Genomic DNA, 27,137 nt, shown 5'->3' with positions numbered 1-27,137 from the left:
TCCTTCCTTCCTTCCTTCCTTCCTTCCTTCCTTCCTTCCTTCCTTCCTTCCTTCCTTCAGATCGTGTATCCCTAGCTGTTCTAGAACTCACTATGTAGACTAGGCTGGCCTTGAACTTAGAGATCTGAGTCTCTGCCTCCTAAGTGCTAGGATTAAAGGCATTCATCACTACTGCCTGGATTGACATGCTTTTGTTTTTTGTTTTTCTTCAGTAAACATGGAAATATATATTAAAGCAAATACCTCTAAATAGGGGTTGGAAACATTCACCTGTGAACCTCATAAAATAATTCTGTTTCTACAAAATAAGCTGATAACTGTGTAACAAGGAAAATGGTATAAATGATGCTTTATATGTTCAAGGAATGCAGTTTAAGTTATATATATTTTTAGTTAGTATTAAACTCTCTGCTGTGACCATGACCTGCTACCCTGGAAAGTGAGAAAGCCATTGAGATGACCTCAGGATACCATTTCCCATTAACTTCTCAACCTTATGACTTCTGAAATACATGTATCCATCATCAATTATACCTATGTGCTTAAATTACTGTGTGTGAGTGTGAGTGTGTGTGTGTGTGTGTTTGCAACCTGTCAGTCCTATTTATTGGTGTCTGCAAATTGTAATCATATATATAATATGTATGTATGCATGTATGTATGTATGTAAAGACAACTTTACACATAAGTTAGTAAAGTTCAATTCACTCTAAGCTATATGGCAGCTTTGTTCTGTAATATAAATGAAGTCTTCAGTAGAGCATACAGCTCTAACATAGAAGAGCCACAGGAGCAGTAGTGACAGCAAAAATTTGCCTATGATTACGTTTTTAATTAGTGACTATCTGTTGATGCATACAGAAGCAAGTATGGCAAAAGAAAGAAAAGACTGACAGATCCAAGGCTGTAAGGGAGACAAGAGCAGAGAGCAACAGCCTCCAGAGAAACAGTAACAGTGCTCATGGAATATGATAAGACTTGTTCTTAGGTAAGACAAGAGGTAGGCAGAGGAAATACAAATATCAATACAACACTGGGGATTTCTTTGAGTCACTGGGCTGAAATCCTTTTCCTTGTATCACAGCTGTGCAAGAGGAATGAGGACCGACACCTAGGACCAGTCAGTGAAGGGGAACAGAAAGCCATAGCGTAGCATCTCCATCTCAGATCCATCCGTGTGTTGATGCCACTTTATTCAGCTGTGGCAGCTCATGCTCGGTTACAGGGCCATTCCCCACACTTCTCAGAAGGCGCACTCACAGGTCCATTTGCCGAGTGTCTCAATAGCTAGACCTAATTTTTAGGTAGAGTGACAAAAAGGGCAGTGCTATGCAGTAGTCACTCAACTGCATCCCACACTAAGGAGTTCTGGAATTCATGTGGTAGCTTTCTAGTAAAGTCCTTCAGGGAAGCCTTGTACTACAGTCTTGTCCTGTTTAATGTTCAGAATATTCTCTGAAAAAAAAGTCATTAGGCAAGTTCATTATTGTGTAAACACCAAAGAATGTGCTTATGCAAACATGTGGTATAAGCTACTGCACGTTATAGGAAAACACATGGTGTATGTGAGGTCTGTTAATGGTGAAAATATTCTTCACTCTGGGAATGTACTAAAAATATTATTTATGCTAGCGTAAATCAGTTTCAAAGAGTGAGAAATGCAATATAAGAGCAAAGAGTTAAGCTACATAGTCGTGTTTCTCCATCCCAAAGAAGAAGAACTCTCCACTGTTCTAGTGGTAGTGTCTCTCCTGACATGGAGGAAGACAGGAGTGGATGCTGCTCTTTCTAACTTACCGTCAGGAATCTGGTCCTCACCGCATCGCTTTCTGGGTGAGACCCGGTTTGTTACTTCCAGGAGGAAGAAAAGTACCCCCATCTGTACAGTCACTTAGCTCACAAACCCACTGCCTCCGTCGGCTTTCTCTTCTAAGATCTGGGTTCTTGTTTTCTTCTCAGTTGAGAACTGGGAGATGCACTGGCTGCTACAGGAGCGATGCACCTTTTACTTGTGCCCGAACAATGTCGGGAAGGTGCTTTTCTCCAATTCTTTCTGAGTGTTGCTTAGGAGGTTGTGCAATTTGCTCTTCTGTGCGTTAGCTTAGGTAGGAGTCCTAGCTTAGCTAAGATTTCCGAGGCTTCTCTGGGAACAGAAGCACTTCACAAGCAGAATCCTTTGGCTGATGTCCCTCGGAACAAAACGCAGGGCTGAAAGTGCATATTAAATGGATTTTATTGAAGTACTCCAAGGCACTTCAACCAGAGCCCAGGAGGAAACTGTTACATGTGCAGTCAACCAGGTGTACTGCATAGCAGAGCTGATCAGGGCGTGGGCCAAGGCCATCCTGGACTACAGATTGTTCTATTGAGAAAGAGGGTCAAAGTGTGAGAGGTTACAGCCATCCTTGGCAGAGACCTGGGGTCAACTGGAAAGAGCTGTTCTCAGTCACTATTGTGGTTTGGGTCCAGCATTTCCTCCTAAAGCTTGTGTTAAAGATTTGGACTCCTAGCATGTGGCTTTATAGGGAGGCGGTACAACCTTTTGGGGATGGTTCTAATGGAAGGAGGGTGAGTCTCTGAGGACTTGCCTCTGAACAGTCCTGGTCCCTCGGTGTCTCCTTCTGTTTCCTAGCAGCCACCTTTGCCACATATACCTGTGATAATGCACTGTGGCCCAGAGCAGCAGGGTCCAAGGCCTGAAGACTGAAAAGTTTGAAATCACAAGTTAAGGGAAACCTTCTTGTTTATTAAGTTGACTATCTCAAGTATTTTGTCACAGTGACCGAGCTGACCAGTGCAGTCATGCTTGTTCCCTGCTTTGCCTTTCTCTTCCGTTCCTGTCACTCTAGATCAGCTTTTTCCTGCAGTTCTAGTGGCTTCTTCTCATGAAGATATAAAGACAACATCTTAACTATAATCTAATGACCCCATGCAGTCTGCTCTGCCATTGATGCTTGGACTTAATCATTAATGATTGCCAGTGAATGTGCTCTGATACCCAAAGCTGGTACCCTGGCCACCCCTCAAATATCCCCCATGTCCTTGTGCCTCTGAGCTTCTCTTTCCACTTGTCCTTCCCCACACCTGGGTTGCTCCACCCCTCCCCCCACCTTACACCTAGCCACCAAATCTTGCCTCTGATAACACATGGAAATGGTCACCTGTGCCCAGCACAATAATAAAATTGGTTTAGTAGACAACAGTGCCTAGTGCCTCTTAAAAAACAAGATTTGAGGTCTTCCCCTACTGGAATGTATTGAAGTTTCCAAATGTCTGTCTTTTAAGACTGAAATCAAGACTTGACTATCTTTTTTGGATCTTTCTCACAGAATCAGTCTCTGAGCCCCTACTCTCTTCTGTGTCACTGTTTTATTATCTGAACCACTTCTTTAACTCAGCCACAGTGTCTCTCTGCCATATTCTATGACATTATATCTCAAGTTCTTCTCCAGGATATTAGCAACTTTCCCCAGAAAATTGAGGTTCCCTTCTCTTTACTGCTTGCATTGTCCTTTCTCTGTGGTATGTACACAAGTTATGGTGATCTCTTTGGAAAAGTTGGTAGTCAATGGGTTGTTATGGTCACATGGGGAATACTTCTATAGGACCATCGTGGTCACCAATAATTGACACAGTGGGATTCAGGTACATCTTTACATATTAATGCATGGCCTGAGGGGTTTAGTGCATCTGTCTGATTCTCCACCTGCTATCCAGCTGTCCATGCTGCCCTTTCTCCTAAATATTCTGAGGTATTTTGGGGATCATTTAGCATCTACAATATTTGGTAGAGCCCTCTGTGACGATATTATCCTCATAGCCTACCAGAGGGCAGTGCCCACTGTGCTGTCCACAGTGATGATGGATGAAGGTCTCTTCTTTAGCAGGACCAGCACGAATCAGGATGAGTGCTAGCAACTTCTCTCTTAGTGCCAGTCTCTTGCAATCAAACTTCTAGGGCATCCTGAGTTTCCACATGAGTCACAGACTCGTGCAGACACGCGCTCTTTTGTCTAAGGTCGTGAGGTCCCTTTGTCACACAAAGACTTGGTGATGGTCTCTGATCCTCTCATAAGAGTGTGCTGGAATTGCAGCCGACAGCCTCCTGGCTTTTCTAAAGTGTTCTGTATTATGTGAGTAGAAAAGAAGAGATACCACAGAGGATGGTGGGGGTTCAGCTTGGGCTCTGAAGCCACAGAAGTGGGACTCTCAGATAATGTCAGTCCTCATCTTCCCCAATGCCGATTTGCAGATTGCATCTTAGGCTCCGCAGAGGAGCAGGACCTGCCAAGGATGCTTGCCATTTCTTCTAATTAGAATTTAAATTAAATAAATAAAAATTCTTGTGCTCATTTACCTTGAATTATACAGCAACGAAGTTCTGTTCACGTGGCACGGAGATGCTGTTTCCCACTGAGGGATACCATAGTTCTGACATTCTAAAGGCTTCATTCATCCTCCTTTAGCCTCTGTCCAAAGAGGATCAGAGGATCATGCCAGCCTCGTGGGAGTATGAGCCCTCCTCTCCACCCTCCCACCAGAGCTGCTGCTGCTCGGCTTCAGGGCCTGTGGGGTGGGGCATGGGAACCACTTTAGCTGCTTGCCTGGTTTGTTGTTTCCTTTGTTCAGTTCCTGGCACTCTCTCAGTTTCTGATCCCGGAAGGCCAAGGGGACCAGGTATCTGGTAGGCAAATCTCCAGAGACACCCCCTTTCTCCTTCCTCCCCCCCCTACCACCACCAGCAGCTACCTTAACCTCTCTCTTTCCCAGGCCAGGCCCCATAGAGTGGCCTAAATACCTCTCTCGGCTCCTGGCACTATGGCTTCCTGTCTGGAGCTCTTTCTGTGGCCCAGCCCCTCTTTCTCACGGAAGCTTCTCCATGTCCTCACAAGCAAGGATCAATAGGAGTCGCTATTTCTGCATTGTATACCTGTTCAGGTGTCCTGGGAACCATCAGAGGAGGCTGGTGTGACCAGAACCCCCGGTCCTGCTGAGTCAGGGAAAGCGTTGCCCTGGAGGCTCGTCAGTTGCCCTCTTCACTTGTGGTGGAGATGGGCAAGGGCAGATAGACTTAGTTCTTAAGAGTCCAGTTGGCCTGCAGTCAGTGTGCAGTGCATAGCTCCACTGTTAAGGAGAACTAAGGCTTGGGTGTCTGCCTTACTGGGATGCTGGCAGCTAGTCTCACGACACCTCTTGAGTTCAGACTTAGATTGTTGAGAATTGTAAACATTTTACTTCAGTTACCTTGGGCAGGAAGTAGGTGTGATCCATTCCTAAACCCTAGGCCTATCAAATGGAGTCACCAAATCCCCGAGCCATGCTCCTCCACTTCCCATTCCGTGCCCGTTCACCCTTCCTTTCTTCGGTTCAGCTCTGTTTTGTGTTTCCACCCTCCCCTTCCTTTCCTCCCCATCTCCATTCTTCCTTTCCAGTTCCAATTTTCTTACCTCTGCCCTGCCCCTCCCTCCCCTCCTCTCTCTTTCTACAAAACAGAGCTGTGACTCAGTTCATTGTAACTTCCTAGAAATCCTATCTCTTACTCAAAGGAAGGAAAATGATCTTCCTTTGGGGGCTGCACACAGACAAGGGAGTTATAACCAAGAGGCATTGTTAGGTGGGATAAGGTTGCAAGTAAACCCTCTATGAGACAGTGACACACACGCACCAGGGTCTGGTTCTGATCCTTCTGCCCCTGGAAGTGCATGCAGTTTTATGCCTGACTTGAAGAGAGCTACAGTTTGGTGAGGAATTGTGCCTACACCGAGTGCCAGCAGAGCTTGCTGCATGGGAACAGATAGAGTGTCAAGCCAGCACTTGTCATGTGTCTTCTCTACTAGTCAGTTTGTCATGCCCCCGCCCCTACCCTAAAGCTCAGCATCATTGTTTGGCTAAGTACTAATACGCTTTCATCCGTCCAAAGTGAGATACACTGGGCGATAAACCACACAGTTGCTCTCATACTTACGTTATAATTGTTAAAGCAGCTAGGACACCTGCCCCACATACATACTTGCAGGTTACTGTGCTTATTTAGAATTCCAGTGAGGGTGAAACTGGGACCTTTATTAAGGGCATTGATGGTTTTTTAGTGCAGCAAGACCAGAGAGCTTTTAAATTCCCTGATTAACACAAATCAATACATTCTTTATAATTTTAGTTCTCTTTTAAAAAAAGATTATTTATTTTATGTACATGAATACACTATAGCTGTCTTCAGACACACCAGAAGAGGGCATCAGATCCCATTACAGATGGTTGTGAGCCACCATGTGGTTGCTGGGAATTGAACTCAGGAAGAACAATCGGTGCTCTTAATCTCTGAGCCATCTCTCCGGCCCCATAATTTTAGTTCTTAAAACGTGTTTAGCGTCTCAGACAGTCTATAGTTTTTAAATCATGTTTTTTTGTGTTATGTTCTATAACCAATGAACCCCTATATACAAATATAACAGCTGTTTACATGCTGTGTTAATTATTTATGCTTGATCCAATTTCTCAAAGTGAAAGAAACATTGGTTTCAATTAGATTTTTTTTGCTGGGGAAATGTCAATGTGTTTGGCATGCACCTAGATTCCAATAAGCTATGTACTCCTGCTGAATTTCCTGTTGTATTGGTAATTAGGTGTCTCGATTCCAGTATGCAATGTATCCTCAATGTACTTCCTGTTGTATTGGTAATTATATGTTGCTGTGATGAACGTGCCTGACAGAAATAAGGGAGGAAAGGTTTCAAAATGTATTCAGTCCATCAGTGAAGTGGCTCAGTCTGTGGTGGCAGGAGTCTGTGTTGGTGGCTTGTATACACGGTGGTAGAGCAGGAGGCAGAAAGAGCAGATGTGAGCCAGAGGTAGACTCAAAGCCTGACCTCATGACTCAGTTCTGCCCGCCAGGCCCCACCTTGTAAAAGATCCACATCCTTATGGCCACAAACCGTAGGCCAAGAGATCAGCCCGTGAGCTGAGGAGCACAGCACAGAAACCATGTTCTGTGTTCCATTTAAATCTTCAAACTAAGAAGTTACATATAACTAAGCAAAACTTTGAGCAGCACCTGCCCAGACACTTGGTATTGAGCTGTGTCAAATGAGTTTCAACAATTCAGACATTGGCCTCCTGACACATTGTGACGTGGCTGGATGTGAAGCATCCTGCTGAAGGCTCACGTGTTGCATGGTTTTCGGGCACTTTTGAGGAGTTGGATTCTGTATGAATGTGCTCTCATTCAGTGCTTGCTGAATGAGCAGTTAGGGCTTAGTCAGAGGCAGCGGATTTCAGGGGCTATGCCTTTAAAGGGGAGATCCTGTCTCCTATCTCTCTCTCTGTCTCTCTGTCGGTCTCTCTCTCTCTCTCTCTCTCTCTCTCTCTCTCTCTCTCTCTCTCTTTTTCTCTCTCCTTCTCGGCTGCCATGGGGTGAGCTCTGGCAAGCCTCTCCACCAAGATTCTCTGCTCAGCAAATGGAACCTTGGAAAGAGAGCCCTGAAGCCGTGAGCCAACATAAAATTTCCCCTTTTTAACCGTTTCTCTTGGGTATTTGTCTGGAAAAGTGTAACCGGTAAACCAAGAAGTCAGCAGCTAGCATGTTAGATTCATTGAAATAGCTACTACCAGTGGAGGAAATAAAACCATGTATTTACCACTGTGGAAAAAGACCTTGGGCTGTTACTGAGAACTTACCTAGCTTTCGATATGATTATTGTATGAGGCAGGGCATGTGTGTGTGTGTGTGTGTGTGTGTGCGTGTGCGTGTGTCTTACTGAACTGGCTTATGTGGTAGGGGCTAGGTAGTCTGACATTGGTTCCCTGGATGCTGTACCCAACAGCTGCACAGTGCACAATGCAGAGACGCCCCGGAGAGTCACGGTGTTGTCTATGTAAGGTCGAGAAAGCAGGAATCTGAAGTCAAGAGAGAATGGTGGCAACAGCTCAGGACATGCTTATTCAGGGAGAAAAAGATGTAGGCGGGCGGCAGGTGGGAGGAAGGTTGGGCCGCCCTGCTTTTGCCCCAGTCTGCCTAAACGAGATGCTGCCCATTGTTGATCCTACATCAGTTCATTCTGTCTGTAATGATTCTCACAGACACACCCAAAGGTGCATCTCCCAGGCTTATTCCAAATCCCATTAAGATGATAATGAAGAGCAAGCACCAGGGCTGCAACCGTCAATTACCTGACTTTCCAGAATGAACGCCGTTTAGAAGCTGTCACTGAGCAGGCTGCGCCTGAGCAGTAGTTTGGAGGGATGAGGTCAGAGGGTTAGACAAAGGGATTTATCTCTGCAGTACCATAAACTATGCACACACGGGTCATGAATGGGCGCCCAGGTTATGATATGCATAGGTATTCCGCATCAGAAGACCCAGAAGCATATTTTAAGAAGGTCTTTTAAAATTCGGTATTATTTACAAAAATCCACTTTAGGACTTTCACACTATATTTCTTTCATAAGTTATCATCCTTAGATTCTCATGCTTGAATTAATCGAGATGAATGATGTTAGTGTATTTACACAACCCAGAACACTGAGGATATATATTAACCCTGTGGTTCTTATACTCTTATGAACCAGGATCCCTTGTTCTAGAAATGATTTTTGACCCAACATTCTCACCTGAAAATCAAGGAGAGGAGGAGGTGTGTATTCTGGTTTCAGTGTATATACACAACTTTCAGGGCCTAGCTAGTGTTTATCTTTCTCTCATCTACATGTTTTTAGAAAAATAAGGGGTTTTTTTTTGTTTTTTGTTTTTGTTTTTTTTTTTGGTATGGGCTCTTAGTCTCATTAATAAAAGAATTTAGAAATGGAAGAAAGCGAGAGGATGGTTTTATTGGAATTTGTGAGAATGAACAACAGGAGAAGCAAGCTGTAAACCCTGACAAGTGCCTTGAGGAGGGAGATGGAGAAGAGGGAGAGAGGAAATCATACCTTTTGGGTCCAAGAAAACCAGCCTGTTCTACAGTGGAGGCCACCAAGTAGTTACATGGTGGAAGGAATGTGGGGCGTTAGAAAAAGCAAGCGTAGAGCATTAGGGAAGGCGTATTTATACCTCTGGACAGAAAGTAAAGAAAAGGGTTATAGTTTTAGAATGCAGGAAAGTCCACAGACTAAGTTTGCCTCATGTGGTAAGCAGCTGTGTAGGAGGAGGAGCTTTTGAGAGGTGTATTATCTCATTAAAGGGATACTTATTCCTCACCCGTCTCCTTAACATGTCTTCAGATGAATCCATTTTCCTGAGAGGTGGACTCATGGCCACATGATTGACAGGTCAAGTTGGAGTAACTCTTAACAGAGGAGGCCAGAATATTCAGTGTTCTTTCCCCCACACAGGCCAGGAAGTCATGTCACCACCACGAGCCAGAGATAGAACTCAGACTTCGTTCTTTTGCCCACGAGGAGCTAACTTTTACTCAAGACGCCTCAACCAAGCCCAGTATCTCTTTGGGTTTTTTTTTTTCAGGCTTGTTTTAAAAGCTGAGGATGCACAGTGTAATGTTTCTTGGGTTCAAGGCAGATAATGAGGAATGAGTCCAAATTCAATGACTCAGAAGCCTGATAATTTTCTTGTAATACACAGTGCCTTCTTAGAATTCCCATAGACTACATAAGAGGACCCTAAGCACAATAACATAGGGAGATAGGGCTCATTGATGAGGATGCTTTCCAGGTACTGTGGTACTGGAAATCCATCCTAAATGTTTGCCCATTTTGAGCAGCATTGCCCGGCATAGGTGTGCTGTAATCTGTTAGGGATCCGGTAGGTAGAGGGGCCAGAACAATGATCAACTCCAGTTTCCTTAGCTTCATGGTAACTCTCATTAGTGGCGTGACTCAAATGTCACATGTATTTTCTGTGGGTAGTGCTCAAGCAGAGATCTGACCCGGACACCAATAGGGAAGAGAAGAGCAATGGCTATTTGTTTATGAGCATTCTAGTTAGGAAAATTTGCAGTCAGGCTGTATGATTGCTGCTGCTGTTTTAGGACTCCTGCTATTGTTGTGATTCTTCAGTTTCATATTCTTCCCCTCATGGTTGTGTGTATTCTTCCTCCTCCCCTTCTTTCTCCTCTTCCTCCCTAGCCCTCCTTCTGTTTTCGGATATAGAGGAAGACACTCGGAGCAATATCCTTAGTTTCTGAGTTTTCCTTATCTTTTGTTGTTTGAAAAATTAGTTGCCAAACATACTTACTGTTCTACATCATGTTAAGAAGACCGAAGCCAAGAGGGGGGATCACACATTAAGAGCTCACAGACACTCAAGTGTTATTGCTGGCGTGTTCTGTGCACTTGACTGGGAGCTGGAGACATAGCTATCAATGGTCTCCACAGAGACTGATGTTCAGGCTTGGATGCTGGGTCCACAGAGGAAATAACAAGCGACAGTTTCTTTTCTTCTGCCTTCCCCAGCATCCCCAGGGCCGTCTGTCTCTCCAGGGCCCTGTATCCACAGCAGTGTTAGGTGTGCGCCTCACCTGTCCCACTGCGCTCCACTGTCCTTCCTCAGGGAAGCCAGCCATCGCTCACAGGTTGCCAGCAGTCTACACTGACACCTTCCAAATGCCCAAGCACTCCCAGCCTTTCCCATGTGGGCTCTTTGATAATCTCCTGTTATTATGAGGTTTTGTGCTCAAAATATGTCTGTTGTCTCGGGTAATATTTAGTTTATTAAATTACACACACACATATACATATACATATACGTGTGTGTGTGTGTGTGTGTGTGTGTATACTATGTGTGTGTGTGTGTGTGTGTGTGTGTGCGCGTGTGTTTAGTGCTAGGTTCAAAACAGCTGTGTCTTAGCATAAAAAATAACAGCTAGCCTATTAAGTGATTTGTTAGTTATGTGATTCCAATTCATCACCTGAGGGAGGCATTCTCTGGTTTGAAGAAGAGTCTATTGAAGAAAGTTACTGTTTACAGTATTTAGAAAGTTTAAGATCCTCACACACTGCATGCTGCATTCACTGCCGTGCTGGTTACTACCATCCAACAGAATTACCCCAGCAGGCAGCTCTTACTCAGGCATGTCCTCGTAGAGGCCTCTGCACATCCTTAGGCGATGCTGGCAGGAGTGACATCAGGAGCCCACACGGTCATCTCTCTACGTGCAGCATGCTTGTTGGTTTTTTTTTTTTTTTTTGTAAGAGTTATTTATTATTATATCTAAGTACACTGTAGCTGTCTTCAGACACTCCAGAAGAGGGAATCAGATCTCATTACGGATGGTTGTGAGCCACTATGTGGTTGCTGGGATTTGAACTCAGGACCTTCGGAAGAGCAGTCGGTCGGTGCTCTTAACCACTAAGCCATCTCTCTAGCCCATGCTCCAGTTTTTAATCATTGGAGATAAGATCGAGCTCAGAAAGCTTTTCACAGTGAATTTAAACGTGTGCCTGAAATCAAGGCAAAATTGGATGGCACTTAGGAGCCAGACACATTGAGTGTGCTGTGCCCTAATTGGGCGATCTTGGACCAAGTCACTGGCTGTGTGTGGGTTTTCTCACCTGTGAAGCAGGGATAGATAAAGGCTATCCCTACTTCCTAAGGCTGTAAAGGTTAAGTGAATGACCATCTGTGATGTGCCCGTTAGGGCATAGAGCAAGACCTGTATTCTTACCAGTGGCCCACGCTCTCCTTGTTGCTGGTGGTTTGTTATTGTTGTTTCCTGGGTGGGAATCCGGACTTGTAATCTTGCTCCCGAAGATTTGGGTAGAAACCCAAGTAGCACAGAAGGGATTTGTGCCTAGAACAGAAGCTTAAAGCGACCAGTCATGTAGATGCGGCCCCCGAGAGTATGGATGGAATGCTTATTTTGTACATAAGACTTAAGAATAGTATCTCTGTCCCTCAAGAGCGCGGTTGGAATGTGCAAAAGAGTTTGAAAACTTAAGGACAGTGCTTTCGTTGTTCAGGCGTAACACATAAAGCTGGTGTAACAGAATAAAGACCTTGGTTTATGTTATAAGCCCTCTTTGTAACGGGTATTGCTGTTATAATGGGAAGAAGCCCGTCTAGGCCACTGGTATGCTTGGTGGGTAGTTACCCTGATGTGTTTAGGGGTTTACAATTCGCTTAGTAACAGAAGCATTTACAATTTTGCTTAATTTAAGGAGTCTCGTGTTCATTCCAGGGATGTCTCTAGAACAGCCAGCTAACACTTCTCTCCTGTATTTTTGAATTGAATGTTGTAGAAATCCGCTCTCAGGAGGAAGTGTGCTGTCTGCAAAATCGTGGTCCACACAGCCTGCATTGAGCAACTAGAGAAGGTAAGCGAGCGCCACCTGCCGACGAGTGTGTTGACTTCGGTCACTTGCCAAGATCTGGTGTCAATGTCTAACTTTAAAAAAAAAAAAAAAAAAAAAAATTGTTGAGTTCAGGATGACTTACCAGAATAACAATGAAAAGACAATATATAAAGGTCCATCGTCTTGTTTTCCGGGGTTTGATTTGATATTATGTTGCATTGAACTTTGGGAAAGCTTGGCAAAAAATTACAATAAGCTTTTTAAGATTGTAGCTTCCCAGTTTCTCTCAGTGAGTTTACATCTTCGTAAAGTCGCTCTAAGGGAGAGTTAGCCAAGCCAGCTGAAAGCGGCTCCCAGACGCTGCTGCAGACCTCATGGGCAGCGGTTTTTGCTGGTGCAGCATGAAATGTGTGGCTGAGCCGGGAGTGGCATCCCAAGGGTGGTATCTTGTCTCCAGAAGTGGATTCTGAATAGTCTATTCATTTACCATCTGGGGGAAGGGCAGAGCTCTGATAGAGAGCTGCTTGCCGCTCTCATTTATAATTCCTCCTCCCTGTCCAGGCGAGACGCTGGGTGGGATCTATATTCTTGTGCTGCCCTTGGCAATCACAGTGGGGAACTATTTTAGCTTTGTACAATGTTTGCTTAGCTTCGCCAGCACCTCCAGCTGCTGTCAACCTATATCTCACAGCCATGCCTAACACTTGGACTAGATTTTTCTCGTCTGCACTCTACTTCGCTTTATACAGGAGCAAAAGAGCCCACGAGGACACCTCTCATCCACAGAGCAAGGCAGTGCTGAGTCCTTTTACAGGGAATGTCTGTACATGTGTTTGAATGGTTATCACAGCAGTTAGGGCTTCTCAGGTTTATATTTTCTATTTAAAACAAAACAAAACAAAACAAAACACAAAAAACCCCAACCCAACTCACCCAGATAGCTTCAGCTGCCACGTGTTTTACCTTTGACTTTGGTCTCCCTTTTTCAGATTCATGGGCCTTATAAGAATGTTTTGTGTTTAAAGTTAGATTGTAACAATGAGAATGCAGGAATGCCGACTGGAGGTGTGAAATGGCTCTGCATCTCTGTGGATCATCTAGTGATATGCTTTGGGGGAGTAGGGGCAGACTAGAACAGATTCCTTATTCTTCGTGGGCTTGGTTTATAGCCTTGATGTCTACCACGATTGGTTGCTTTCTGGTCTCAGGTAGTTCTCTTCAGCCTGATGCTCGTCACTAACATAACATACTTCTCTTTTCAAATGGCAGATTAATTTCAGATGTAAACCAACATTTCGGGAAGGAAGCTCCAGATCACCAAGAGAAGTGAGTTGTGTGAGTTGTTTCAGCGAGCACCTTGAACTCTCATTGGTACACCGAATCTTCCAGGGGTTCACCTAGGATTGACAAATGATGTCTGTCTCCCTTCCTTACACAGCAGTTTCTTCTTAATGTATCAATAAGTACAGAGTCTCCAGGACCCTTCAGTATACTGTACTTTATTCTGTCAGTGGAGTGGGTTTGGGAGCCAGTCTTGACACGTGAAACGGAAAAGTGGGGTTGGGGGAGTGGTGGAACTCAAGGTGTAAGCAAACAAAATCCTTTCCCTGGGGTTTGTCCAGTTTCTCTTCTGGTGTGGGTCCAAGCTCTTCTGGGGGTGAGGGGCAGCATAGTTGTTGGTTATTCATGTCCATGCTGGAGTTGGGCTGCTGACTTCAGAGCCAACCTTAGTGCTGTGGACCCAGGGCACCTTTCTCTCTCTGCCTCTTCTACTATTTTCACTTGTGAAGTAATGCACAGTTAGGTTCAGTCCTCAGAGCATCTCCTTTTGTTGGGTTGTGAAGACAGACTCTAATGGAGAACAGTCTGTTTGGTAATAAGGGTGTGAGGGGGAGAGGAGGAGCTAGCATGGAGGTAGGACTGCTTTCTTTGCTTTTATGTGTAAGAGACAGCTACAAAGTTCAGAGAATGTGAGAGGAGTTGCAACATTCCCACCTCCCCATTATTCTAGACAGTTTAGAACTAGGGTCCAAGTTGTACTCTCTAGTCCACAAAAGGAGGAGGAGCAAGAGGGAGAGAGGGAGGGGGAGAGAGAGAGAGAGAGAGAGAGAGAGAGAGAGAGAGAGAGAGAGAGAAGAAGAAGAAGAAGAAGAAGAAGAAGAAGAAGAAGAAGAAGAAGAAGAAGAAGAAGAAGAAGAAGAAGAAGAAGAAGAGGTGGAGGAGGAGGAGGAAGAGAGGAAGGGAAAGAGGGAGAGAGGAAGAGAGAGAGATGGAGTGGGAGAGGGAGTTGGCCAGATAATGGGCTTTCTGGGAGATGTGGGCACTGATTGAATCTTTCAGGACTTTTCTAGGGCAAAGGGTGCAATGTGAGATACAGGGAGACAACCATTTAGACAGAACCAGCAGCAGCACACAAACCCGGTTAGAGCTTAGTAAGATGCATGACTTGGGAGAAGAGTTAGAGCTAGACAGTGGAAGTCGGTCCTTGGAAGCAGGCTGGAAGTCATCAGGGATTTTCAGGTGCACATTTTCAGGTGCACATCTAAGTAGAATATATTATGCAGCCTGCAGTGTGAAGGGAACATCATGTAGTTCAGGGTTGATGCTGATGGGGACATAGAGAAATTAGAGCAGCTCTTGCCCTTGCCGTAGAGATTAAGAAATAATTGCATCTGAGCTTCGAGAAACATGCTCGGGTAAGGTGAGTCTGCAGGTGTAAAATTGGCAGGGATTAGTGAAGGGTTTTGGGTGCGAGAGGGAGTTATCCCTGCAATCAATCAAGCTTCTGTTGAGCAAAACCGATTCATTGGGGAAGAAGGTGATCTGAGGAACTAATCTGATTTGAAGATGCCTTTGCGAGGTGGTCGCAGGCTGTTTGATCACGTTGTGAACCCTAAGATTTTGGTGTGGCTCAGCTACCACAAACCTTTTATCTAAGAGTTTTCTGTTTGTTGTAAACAGGTTGTTGGGGCGTGGCTCAGCCCCAGCATGCAGCTTTAATACAAAAATCTTTTTGTAAGTGGATTAAATAAAGGCCAGATAGGTCTAGAGGCAGAGCAAGCAACCAGTTGACAGGGAAAGAAAACCCAGGAAAGAGAAAGGAGGGTGTGAGTTGCAGGGTGTTAACAACAGTATACAGTGGGGGAGGTTTTGTTCCTGCTGGGACAGCAGTGGGGTAGGAAAGCCACCTGGGTACTTTCTGCCAGCAGGTTTTCACCCCAGGATCTGGCTCCTAAGTCTTCATTGGTAAAATTGAACAACTGGGGTTTCAAAAACAAAAACCCAAACAACAACAACAACAACAACAAATTAACAAGAGATGGTGAGTTTAGTTGCAGAAGCATCAGGTTTGAAGTCCCCCCTTTGCCCCCAGATGGATTTGCCGAGTAGATATGTGTGTGGGAATATGAGTTTGGATCTTACCGACAAATGGTCAGCACATACCGAGACTGAGAAGTACTATGAGACTACAGGAATATACGGAGTGAGGGTAGCAATGTCTGAGAACAGAGAGGACCACAGCAGTTTGAAACATAGTGAAGAAAGAAAGACATCATAGAGGCCAGACAAGGTGGCGACCACTCATAGCCTCAGGAGACTGAGGTGGGATTCCCTGAGTCTAAGACTTTGAGGCTAGTCTGGACAGTATGTGAGATATGTCTCAAAAACTTTATTTTTTATTTTTTATTTTTTATTTTTTTTTGGTTTTTCGAGACAGGGTTTCTCTGTATAGCTCTGGCTGTCTTGGAACTCACTTTGTAGACCAGGCTGGCCTCGAACTCAGAAATCNGCCTGCCTCTGCCTCCCGAGTGCTGGGATTAAAGGCGTGTGCCACCACGCCTGGCACTCAAAAACTTTAAAAGGGAAAAAAAAAAGAGTAATGTTTTATGATAACAAAAACGAGAGGGTTAAGAACAGCAGGGGAAGGGGGTGGGAGGGGTGGGAGAGGAGAATGTCACCCTCTTATCAGTCGGCTTCTCCCACTGTGGGTCCAATGTAGTGGTAACAGCTGGGGCAAGGGTAGAAAGTGGTCTTGTTGGCCCACCTTTGGTGACCCCTGCTGAGGGGCAGTGCTGGCTGCAAGGTTACTCAGAGGCAGCTCTAATGAACATGCTTTCCGTAGGAAAATCAAGGGGAGTGGGGGACTTGTTCTTGAGTTGGAAGTACTGAATTTCCTACTGAGGGATGTACATGTCTGCCATTGGTTTCCTGCCCTTCTCTCTGCGTCTTTCCCTCAGCCTCTCTCTCAGTTACAACCGTATGTAAAACATCTCTATCGCAAGTATCCAAAAGGTTCCCACTGCTTGTAAGGCTCCTTTTCTCTTGAAAACTGGACCTTTGTTGAGAGTCTTGCCAAGGACTTGGTCTCTATTCCTTTTCTGCCATGTCTGTGTCTAGAGTACGCCCACCAGCCAAAGCATGCTGGCTTGGTTTCCAGCTAAGAGAAAAGAGAAGTGCTAGCACTCTGTAGAGGTGTGCTTCTGCCCCTCTGCTGTTCAGTTCTCTGTTCATGGCTAAGCTTCTGTGATCTGCATGGACTATTTTTAGTGTGTCATCTTCTAAAACATTCACTTGCCGTTGTCTTTATTCAGTTCATTTTCTGAAACTGTGTCTGTCAATGTTGCTAATAATCATATAAAAAATCCAATATGTATTTTTCTAAACTAGTGTAATCTCACACAAATGCTCAGAACATTCACACAACCCATTGTCCTTCAGGGCCTCCTCTCTGATGTCAGGGGCTCTCTTTCATCTCTTTCAGACCTTTTCCTTCCCTTGGCCATCCCAGCCGGCCTTCAGTGGCCCACCCCAGCCTCTACATCTTTGCAGGGCCCCCTGGGCTTAGCAATTGTCTACTTTCTCTGGCCTCTGCCCACTGCCATTAGGAGAGCTGACAACTCCTGCCTTTATATTTATTACCAATTTACACTTCTTGATATTCCACTTGACATGTCCATTTAACGTATCATGGTCATCTGAAACTAATAGATCAAGACCCACACAATATGGCCATAAAGCACCCTCCCCCATCTGTTTTCCCCTTATAGAATAAGCTTTCCAGTTGCAAACACTGGGTGAGGCTCATATTGATTCTTGCTCGCTAGTCCTCTCAATCTCAAATTCATTTGTCAGCTCAGTCAGTTTTGTTTATGAATGTATTTCAGATCCATCCGTTTACTTGCATATCTGCTGTCAGACACTTTGACTAAGATATGGATGTTTTCCCTCATGGCCACTGAAGTGCTTCTCCATGAGTCTTCAATTATTTCTCCACCTTACTGAGGATTTAAGGGGCATAGTGCTATTTTTTGAAAAAAAAAAAAAAATTAAAATCAGACCAGAACCCTTTCCGCTGGTTTCTATAGCATCCCAGGCATGAAAGATCTGTGTGCTATGACCATTCGTATGTCTCAGCCCTTTCTAGCTGCTAAAGAGACATTCTGTAAGTTTCAGAGGCATGTGACAAGGTATTTCCCACTCTTGAATACTTAGTGTTCTATGGCAATATTTAAGATCTCTTAGCCTCTTTTTAAAACATTTTCAGCTCAAATGTCATACCCTCAGAGTTGTCTTAGTTAGTCCTGGGGGCTATAACCAAATACCATAGATGGTTTCATTATCAATAAAGAGACTGGGGTTTTGTTTTGTTTTGTTTTGTTTTGTTTTTGTTGTTTTAAATAGATTTAGTGGATAGGAAGTCTAAAATTGAGTGTCAGCATGGTGTGCTGATGAGAACATGCTTGCAGGGTTCATAATGCAGTCTTTTAATATCCTTATATGGAGGAAGGAGACAAAGGGTCCCTGGGGTCCCCATTACAAGGCACTGATCCTGTTGATGAGGGCTCCATCCTCCTGACCTAAGTATGTTGCTAAGGTCTCTTCTCCTGGTCGTGATTTCCAGGTATAGAATTCCACCACATGAATATTTTGGGGTTACCCACTGTAGAGCTCTTCATTGTTGACCCCTATGAAGACTGAGCTTGTCCATTTTTGCTAAATATCTTGTCCTGTTCATTCAGGTCATTCTGTGTGTCCTGATTATTTATTTCCATTGGCTTGTCTGACAGTGTTTCTCTCCATTAGTGTGGACCTTAGGAATTACCCATGGAATTTGTCCCAAAATCATTGTACCAGAATATAGAGGGATCGAGCGATCAATGAGTATGTGCTGCCTGGATGTATTTGTAAGAAGGTTCACTTCTTGCAAAATTACTGTCAGCACTCTTGGTTTACGAAGGGCTTCTGAAGATGAGGCTTGTGAGCACAACTCACTCGAGTTTCTTAATTAAGTGACTTTAAGTTGGTCACCCAATGAAATGATGAAATGAAAGAATATACTCATTCGAATTGGTTTGACCTGGGCTCAAATCTACCGCTACTTTCCCCCTATTAATTAGTCAGAATCTGGAGGCTCAAGATTGCTGTTCGCTGAGCCCTACCTTTGTCAGGCAGCTTCTCAATGAGTAGTTGTTGGACTCCTAGGTTCTGCCTTTCAGAGCTCAGTTTTCTTGGTCATAATCTGTATGGACTGGATTATGATTCCTAAGACTTTTTTTTCAGGCACTCAGTGAATAATATTTTGAATTGAATTGGCTGTTTCCAACTAACTGAGCAATTGTGTATTTCTGCTCCTAATAATGAATGTGAGCCTTGTAATTCTGTCTCAATGATATTTTAACACCATAAGTCATAGCTTTTTCTTTGCCTAGTACTCAAAGTGGATATATAAATAATTCAGAACTATGATAGACAGTAAACATACATTGTTTTAGAAGCCTTGGTTGGCCTTCTCAATAACAGTATATCAACAGTTCCATGTGCAGTGTAAGGCTCTCAAATCAAATGCCAATTCATCAATGGAAGATATAGGAATCGTGCTCAAAAGAACACAGTGTGAAAATCTAATTTCAGCTCAACAATTCCGGAGCTCTGCATAGTCATCTAAAGGAAAAAGTGTGAAGAATCTGATTTCAGTCTAATAATTCAGGAGAAATGAATAACAGACAGAAGAAAATGGCATGAAAATTGGAAGTCCATGGGAAAAAGGGTTAGAGACCAATAGTGAATGTCTTCTCTTTTTCCTTGTTGATGAAGACAGCTGAGGGTCTTCTTTCTCCAAGGTGGTAACCACATGGTTTAATTGTCAAATAAATAAGGTTTAGGATTCTATTCATTTCAATAAACATGTATTGACTATTTACTTAGTTTCAGTGATGTTTAAGCCACAGCATAAATTTGAATTAAGCTTAAGAAGAACTCTAAGCAAAAGGACGTGTGGCATCTCAAGTCATACAGCTAAAGCTGCAGTGGGTTCCGCAGCTTCCCCTATAGCTTCGGTTTTTATCAGTTATTTATCTGTGCCTTCGCTTCCTGTTCCCTATCTGATCTGAGGAAAGGAAATCTTAATGATATCTAAAGGTAGAGTCACATAAAGTCACAAAAAAAATGTTTCCTATAAAGTTTTTTTTTTTTTAATTTCATAGATGGACTGAACTTTGACATATCATAAGTCTGCTTGCCATATGGTTTATGTTGTGGTACAAATGATCAAGTCATCTATTTCATTTCTACATCCTGTTGATTTGTAGAAATTATTGGTTTAATCTTTTGAATGGAGCTGTCATTGCTAACTGATCCCATGAGTCAGTTGTGATTTCTCATAGATAATTGCATCCAGTTCTCCCAACATTTCCCGTCTTGATCATCACTGTGTGATACCAACCAAGTACAGGATTTGTCTTCACATCAATGATAGTGTTCATTTTCCTTCAGTCATTGCTAAACTAATAGCTATTATGTTAAATATTTTTATGCCTTTTAATTATTATTTGCCATTTTAATATATTCAACATTTTCTCCGCTGTCACTGCAGTTGTTTATTAGAATTTCATGAGGAGGTAGTGAATCTCATCTTTCAGAGAAGAGGGACAAAGGCACTGAGGGAGAAGGACCCACTCCCAGCCACTGAGAGTGGGGATTTTTCCTTCTGGCTTTACATTTTAAGTGAAATCAGATCTTCGGAGGAGGTGCCCTGCACAGTGGGAGTTGGAGTGTACTGAAGAGGATAGGAACTCCCGTCCTCCCTAGACAGCTTTCTTAAGCAGGGAATGATCTCTAGAGGAGGCAGTGGGCTCAGCATCAGAATCACTGCCGCATGAGCAGGATAACCTTCTCTCCAGGTCAGTTTAGGTTTTGCTCTGAGCGGAAGAGATAAACACCAGCAACTCGACACATTGTTGCAGTTGCTGTCTGGAACTGGTCCATGTAGGTGCTGAAGCCTGCCCATCATCTGGCTTTACCTCTGCCCAGCACCGTCTTTTGAAGTTCTTCACTGGAAGAGGGTCTCCTTACGAGGCAACTCAGACAATTCCATACTAGTTAGTTACTAATGAGGAGGTAGATGTGGTTCTTAGGGCTGAAGGAGGTGTGGCCACAGTTGCTATGACAGCAGGAGAGGAGGCAGGGAGATGTGAGGACGCTAAGCTACAGTTTACTGATCCATATTGAGACATTTTCATATTCTGACAGCTCTGGGATTTTCCTGGTACATCCCTACGGAGAAGTGTCTCTATGCATTATCATCCTCATAAAGATGAAAACAATTACTACACATAAAATATGATTAAAGGTATGAAGGACTACTTAGTAAGGGTTAGCTATTCTTATTAGTTCTTTCCTGAGGACAATGTAAAATTGTGTCTTTGTTTCACTGAATGACAGCAGTGGGAAAAGCAAGATGGAAATGACATTGATAGATGGGATCCTTCTGTTTTTATAGCTTACCACCATCAAAAGACCATTATCCCTCCAGGGGTCCTATTCTATTTTACTTTAAATTGATTTGACATTATTAAGAGAAATATCAGTGACATTTCAGTATTTAAAATGCTAATATTTGTTGGAGGTCTTCTTGTCACCTGTAATTTCATGCCTTGACACAACTTCCCTCCCTCCCTCCCTCCCTCCCTCCCTCTCTCCCTCCCTCTCTCCTTCCCTCTCTCCTCCCAGTGGTCTATTTTCTCCCATCCAAACCAGACCTGGCCCTGCTTGGCTTCCACTATTGGATATATTCAAGATGGTGTGGCTCTGGGCTGATCGGCTTTCTCTGTGCAAACTTAGAACAATAGGCAATCTGTTGGCAACATATGTTAAGAGTACTGTTAAAGGCAGAATATGGTCTGTGGCTAAATTCTATGAGTCTTGCTGTTATCATGGAAGGAAGGGCAAGAGTCGAAGAGAGGGAAGCACTTCATGCTGTTAGTGTAGGAGAGGTGAGGCACTCCAAGGCCTCTCTTCATCTTCACTGCTGTAGATCCCAGTCCCCTGTGTAGCTCCCTCTAACAGCTAGAGGTTGAGATTGCTCGACTCTAACCCAGTGATGACTATCTACTTGGGATGAAAAAGACCTTCCAGCAGTTTATGACAAGAATTGACCCTGGAAGCTAGTCTAGTTTAAGATGACCCAGGATGGCGTGCAAGCAACTGTCACCCACATACCAATCCTCTTGTCCTCGATAGCTTTTCTTTGACGTTTCTCTTCTTTCACTTTATCTAGTGATTCTCAAGTCAATGTCCCACATCAGGAGTTGATGCTGAGAAGTTCATCTTTTTAGTTCCTTGTAGTCAGAAGGTTTGGTTTGGTACAGTGTGGCGTGCCCTGCCACATGAAGCATCACCTGTGCGTTTGTTCAGTTGTATTGGAGGTTGTTTCATCAGTTTTCCAGATTTTCGCCACTCTTCAGGTTTTTCTTTTATGGGCCAGAGTCCCCTCCCAGGTGTAGATACTTCAGGACATTCACACACCTGCAGTGAGTGCAGGCTGCTGTGTCCCATGCACTGGGGAGACAAGGCTGGGGGCGGGGAGGGCAGGAAGTGGACTGTACAGTGCAGAGGACCACTGAATGGAGAACGAACTGCTTTTATTCTGGGTGTATTCGTGTTCATTGCTGAACTAGCCATTGCCACACCCACACACGTTTGTTTGCTTTTGTGTTTATGTGGGCTTGGATTATAGTTTATAGAACTCCACACTCCAAAACGTCCAAAGCGATCACTACCGAGGACTGCCAATTAAAACGTATTCATTTCACTCTGTTTTCTCGCAGAACTTTGTGCGTCACCACTGGGTCCACAGGAGGCGGCAGGAGGGAAAATGTAAGCAGTGTGGTAAGGTAAGGGCCCAGCAACCCACGGCCACTGCAGCGGGCTCCTCGGGCCTTGGTGAGCACCCAAGGTAGATGAGTCCTTCTCTAGATGCCACGTCCCCTGCAGCTTTTTTTTTTTTTTTTTTTTTTTTGTCCCTTTGAAAGGACTTTTTTTTCAAGTCTTCTTTTTCATTCTTCTAGCATTCTCTACAAACAATGGCCATCTAAATAAAAGGAAATGATGATTTTATTTTTCACAGATATGGTTGCAGTAGGGCAAGGATTTTGAAAGCTGAAGTTTTCCCATTTTGTCAAGTCTTTCCTAAAGGTTACTAGATTAGCCTATTCATTTGATCAGCAATAACAACAACAAAAAGGTGGTTAAGCTGATACATATTTGTGTGGGCATATATATCACAACATACAATGTTGTGCAGAACTCTCTAGAATACCCCATAGTTAGAATCTGGAAACATGTCAGTTTTTCTAGATTTCTCAAGAGAGACACTGTCCAGTCTCTGGTAAAAGATGTTTTCTTCAGTGGTGATTCTGTAAGCCCCTAAGGATATATTGCCTCTTGAAAGAGTGAGGTGGGTCTGGGCTGGTGGGTATTGTGACTAGATGGTGTAAAATGCCATAGATTCTCTATTGTGCTGACCTCAACTTATTTGAGACTCTTTGAGACACAGCATTTCCCTGTGTACAAAGATTGACCTCACAGATACCACGTCTGCTGGGACAATGAATGGGTAGCTCACTGCATGGATTCTACTTGAAGGCTGTCAGTAGGAAGCAGATGTGCTCCAGTCAAGGGGAGTTATGTTTCTGGGGAATAGATTCCTCAATAGATTGCTCATTTATTTACTTATTCACCTTACTCCTTTAGTCAAGCATCAGGCTGAGTTGATAGATAGATAGATCAATAGATAGATAGATAGATAGAAGGATAGAAGGATGGATGGAGAGAGAGAGAGAGAGAGAGAGAGAGAGAGAGAGAGAGAGAGAGAGATATCTTAATACAGATATAGTGGGAGTCTGGGGCAGGATATAGAGATACATGGAAAGATTGTATTGATTTTTGCTGTTTTCCCCTTTGTGTTTGGGAAGAAAACACATTGTAGCCTTTGGTTACCATGTTCTTTGCTGGAAGGCTCTAGGACATGGCCTTCCATTGTAACAAGTACCATTTGTTCTCCTCAACACTGTGGCTTTCAGTTAGCTGCTCTTTAGTCTAGGAAGGGGACAGGCAGAGTGTGTTCAAGGTGGAGAGTGAAGTGAGAGGGGATAAGAAAGAAGGGGCTGGAGAGAAAGGTGGACTCTTTGTCCCTGAGAAGAGAGTCGGCCTTCTGGTCTCATGTGAGTGCCCTGCACTGGGTTCACGTGTCTCTTCTCCGTTGTGTGGAGTTAGGGATTACTGTGTCTTGCTTCAGGGATTGTAGGCTGTCTATAAGGGGGAGGGGATGAGGGTGGGGAGAAGAGAGGGGATGTGAAAAGAGACTAACGTTAGGGTAACAGTTTTGGGAGTCAAGGATGGGATTGTGGTGATGCGGTGGCTGAGTACATTCCTTTCTTTGGAAAGACATCATTTCGGAGGGAGAACTCTATGGCTCGCATCACTCAGCAGTTCAGGTTATAATAGAACTGGAAGAATTTCGCTTAAATGAGAACCCATAAACACATTGTCTTTTGTGAGGACTATTCCCTGGAGCCGTATTGCATCTTCTTTGTAGCCTCCTTTTATGGTGGCTTAGTCAACTAGCAGGAAAGTGCTGGACTCTCTGTATCCTGTGATGCTATGGCCTAGCCTCCTTCCCTGGCCAGTGCTCTTAGGCAGCATCCACAAATGCTCACAGCTTGCTGAACACCACAGGTATCAGTGGACAGGCCCTGGTCCACCACACACTGTTCCCATTAAAAAAAAAAATGGCTGTGTTCCTCTCCCGTGTTTATAGTATTGTTGCCTATAAAGTCTTAGGCTCAAGCAGTTATGAGATTGATGTTTTTAGATATGTGTCTTTTTGCTGGATAATAAATAGCCTTTCTCATTTACAGAGGAAGGGATTGGAAAATCACTTCAAGCCCAGGTGCTTTATGTAATTTCTATTAGGACTACTGCCAGTTGTTATACTTTCTTAGATTCTAAACCCTACCCAGCCTCTCCATCATACAGAGGTGAGCACGCATGTGCATGTACACACACACACACACACACACACACACACACACACACTGTGGAGAGAGTGGGGTTGGGGAGAGGGACAAAAGTGGGGAGGGAGGGAGAGGAAGAGGAAGCGAAGGAGGAAGAGAGGGAAGAAGCAAGGGAAGGAACACTCATGGAGAGGAGAGGAGGGAGGGAGGGTATGCCCTTTATTTCTGTTAACTTACTCATTGGGATAGGATTAAATAACAAGCACTTCACTTAGGAAGGCTTTATTTATATATAATATTGTGTGTATTTTCTGGTGTTTTGTAAACTTTGAGGATTTTAGTATGAGTGGGTTATTGGTGGTTTCAATCTCTACGTTTTAATTTGACAGTAAAATAAATATTTGGAGTGTTGTTCTCTGGAACTTTGCGAATTGGGCTGTTTGTGTGTGTGTGTGTGTGTGTGTGTGTGTGTATGTTAGTGACTGTCCCATGAGGACTGTTCCATGATGGAATTGCATAGTTTTCTCAACATGAGCTTAACCCCAGATTACCAAGTTTATAACCACGGTGAATAGTTTTACGTTGTCATTCATGATTTTGTATTATGAAAGAGGCAGAGTTGAGTCAGAAAGAGATGAGGTACTCACACTCAGATCATTCCCTCGGATGAAGGTTTGATAAAGAGAATATGTAAACTGAAGAGGGTGTGGCGGGGAAACCACAGAGATGACAAGGCCCACAGAGATGACTGCCGGCAGGGGTGGAGAAGAGACTAGAGCCTGCAAGGGTCACAAGATCCACCAGCTGAGATGTCCTCCCAGCTAGGAACATACAGATCTTCATTTGGTACCAGTCAATAATGACCAGTACAAAGGAGAACCCAAGGTTAGGCCATAAAGGGCAACTTTGTACTATAGGATATAGGATCAGCAGTCTATCGTTAAAGCCAGGATACATGCAGAGTCTGCCTGTAGCTAACTCCTCTTCACGGATTCACTGTGTTCATTCAGCCCAGATGCACACAGCAACGAGTTGTCTAAAGCTATTTTTTCAAATGTCAAAATGTAGAGGAAAAGTATATTAATGATCATAGCTGCATGGACCCTCCAGACATTTAAACCTACAAATTAGTGTAATTGTAAAGACATGTTTCTTAATCACAGTTTGAGAGTTTCTTTGATCAGGAACATGGAAACATGGTAAAACAAAAGAACTGCTTTTAAAACCTCACTAGTCACTTTTAAAAATATTTAATATTTTTAAAGCATTAAACATACTTGAACAGCATTTACAACTATTATTTATATTTTATGTGTATAGGTGTTTTGCCTGCACATATGTCTGTGCACTGCATGCACACAGAACCCATTCACAGAGGGTGTCTGATTCTCTGGAACTAGAGTTAGAGACAGCTGTTAGCCCACATGAGGGTGCTGGGGACGGAGTCCACATCTTCTATAAGAACGGTGTGTTTAACCGTGGAGCCATCTCTCCATCCCCTAGGCATCAAATCTTGAAAGCAATTTTTTTATACCATGATATTTAGTGAAACATGGGTCTGAGGTTCTGATGCTTTTCACTTCCCTAACTAAACGATACACGTCCGTATGAACTATTTGTTCACAGGATATGCACTTTCACATGTATGCATTTCAGAAGGTTGAGTATATATAGCAGGGAAGCATGAAACCTACTCTGTGACGCAGTGGATACTGCTAACAACTAATTTCAGACAAATGTGGGAAGTAGTATGTAAAATGCACACTTAAAGTACACATAATAGCTGTTGTAATAGGTAAATGAGAAGGTAATTAAAAACACTGTAGGGGAGACAGTTGGGAAGTCACAATGAATGGGATTATAGGCTGAGAAATAATGGCTAATGGTTACCTGGAGCACCGGGGGCATGTTCCATTAAAGAAATGAAACTCTATAGTGCTCTAAAAATGTGTGTGCACCAGAATCAACCTTCCATACACTCTGCTATTGGCCTGTGGGATGGGAGAGCACATGGGTGAACCTATGTGGATTGGTTTTGTTTGCTTGCCTAAATGTTTGTCCTGCTGCAACAGAAGTGGCTTTTAACCACTAGTCATGGGAAGGTCACGGAGGAGGTGTAGACTGGTGCAAAATCTGTCTGAACTCTCTGAGCAGACCCTGTCTAGAGATGGCCAGAAGCCTGGCTTTTCTCCTGTCTGTAGCTGAGAGCAGGAGGAATGGTGGCAGCCATCCCTTTACTCTTTGTGGAGCATGGGGGTGGTTTCATGGTGTCCTTATTTGGTGTCTGGCTTATTTCACTTAGTGTACTGTCATTTGGGTTCATGCAGGAAGGAGGAGGAGGTAGTAGTTAAAGGGTTCAGTGTTTCAGTCATGCGGAATGAGTAAGTCTCAGAGATCTGTTGTATAGCATGGTCTCTATAGTCAACAGAGCTGTCTTAGACACTTGGTGTTTTGCTAAGAGAGTAAATCTTACGTAAGCTAGTTTACTTCCCACTCCCCTCTTCCTTCCCTCCCTCCCTCTCTCCCACACTCTTTTCCTTCCTTCCTTCCTTCCTTCCTTCCTTCCTTCCTTCCTTCCTTCCTTCCTTCCTTCCTTCCTTCCTT

General features: G+C 43.8%; 1 protein-coding gene across 3 annotated transcripts in view; it reads left to right on the top strand.

Annotated features, from left to right (window-relative positions):
- The window catches only part of Dgki (diacylglycerol kinase iota), a 449,040-nt gene that overhangs the window by 183,150 nt on the left and 238,753 nt on the right, over positions 1 to 27,137 (top strand). For all 3 annotated transcript variants that reach the window (XM_021190110.2, XM_021190109.2, XM_029534779.1), the window contains exons 4-6: positions 12,187 to 12,261; positions 13,510 to 13,566; positions 22,347 to 22,412. In XM_021190110.2, the coding sequence (XP_021045769.1) occupies positions 12,187 to 12,261; positions 13,510 to 13,566; positions 22,347 to 22,412 (198 nt within the window). The remainder of the gene's footprint in view (positions 1 to 12,186; positions 12,262 to 13,509; positions 13,567 to 22,346; positions 22,413 to 27,137) is intronic.

The sequence above is a fragment of the Mus pahari genome, chromosome 2 (genome assembly GCF_900095145.1).
Source record: "Mus pahari chromosome 2, PAHARI_EIJ_v1.1, whole genome shotgun sequence".
Classification (NCBI taxonomy): domain Eukaryota; kingdom Metazoa; phylum Chordata; class Mammalia; order Rodentia; family Muridae; genus Mus; species Mus pahari.
This window is presented reverse-complemented; position numbering and strand designations above follow the sequence as displayed.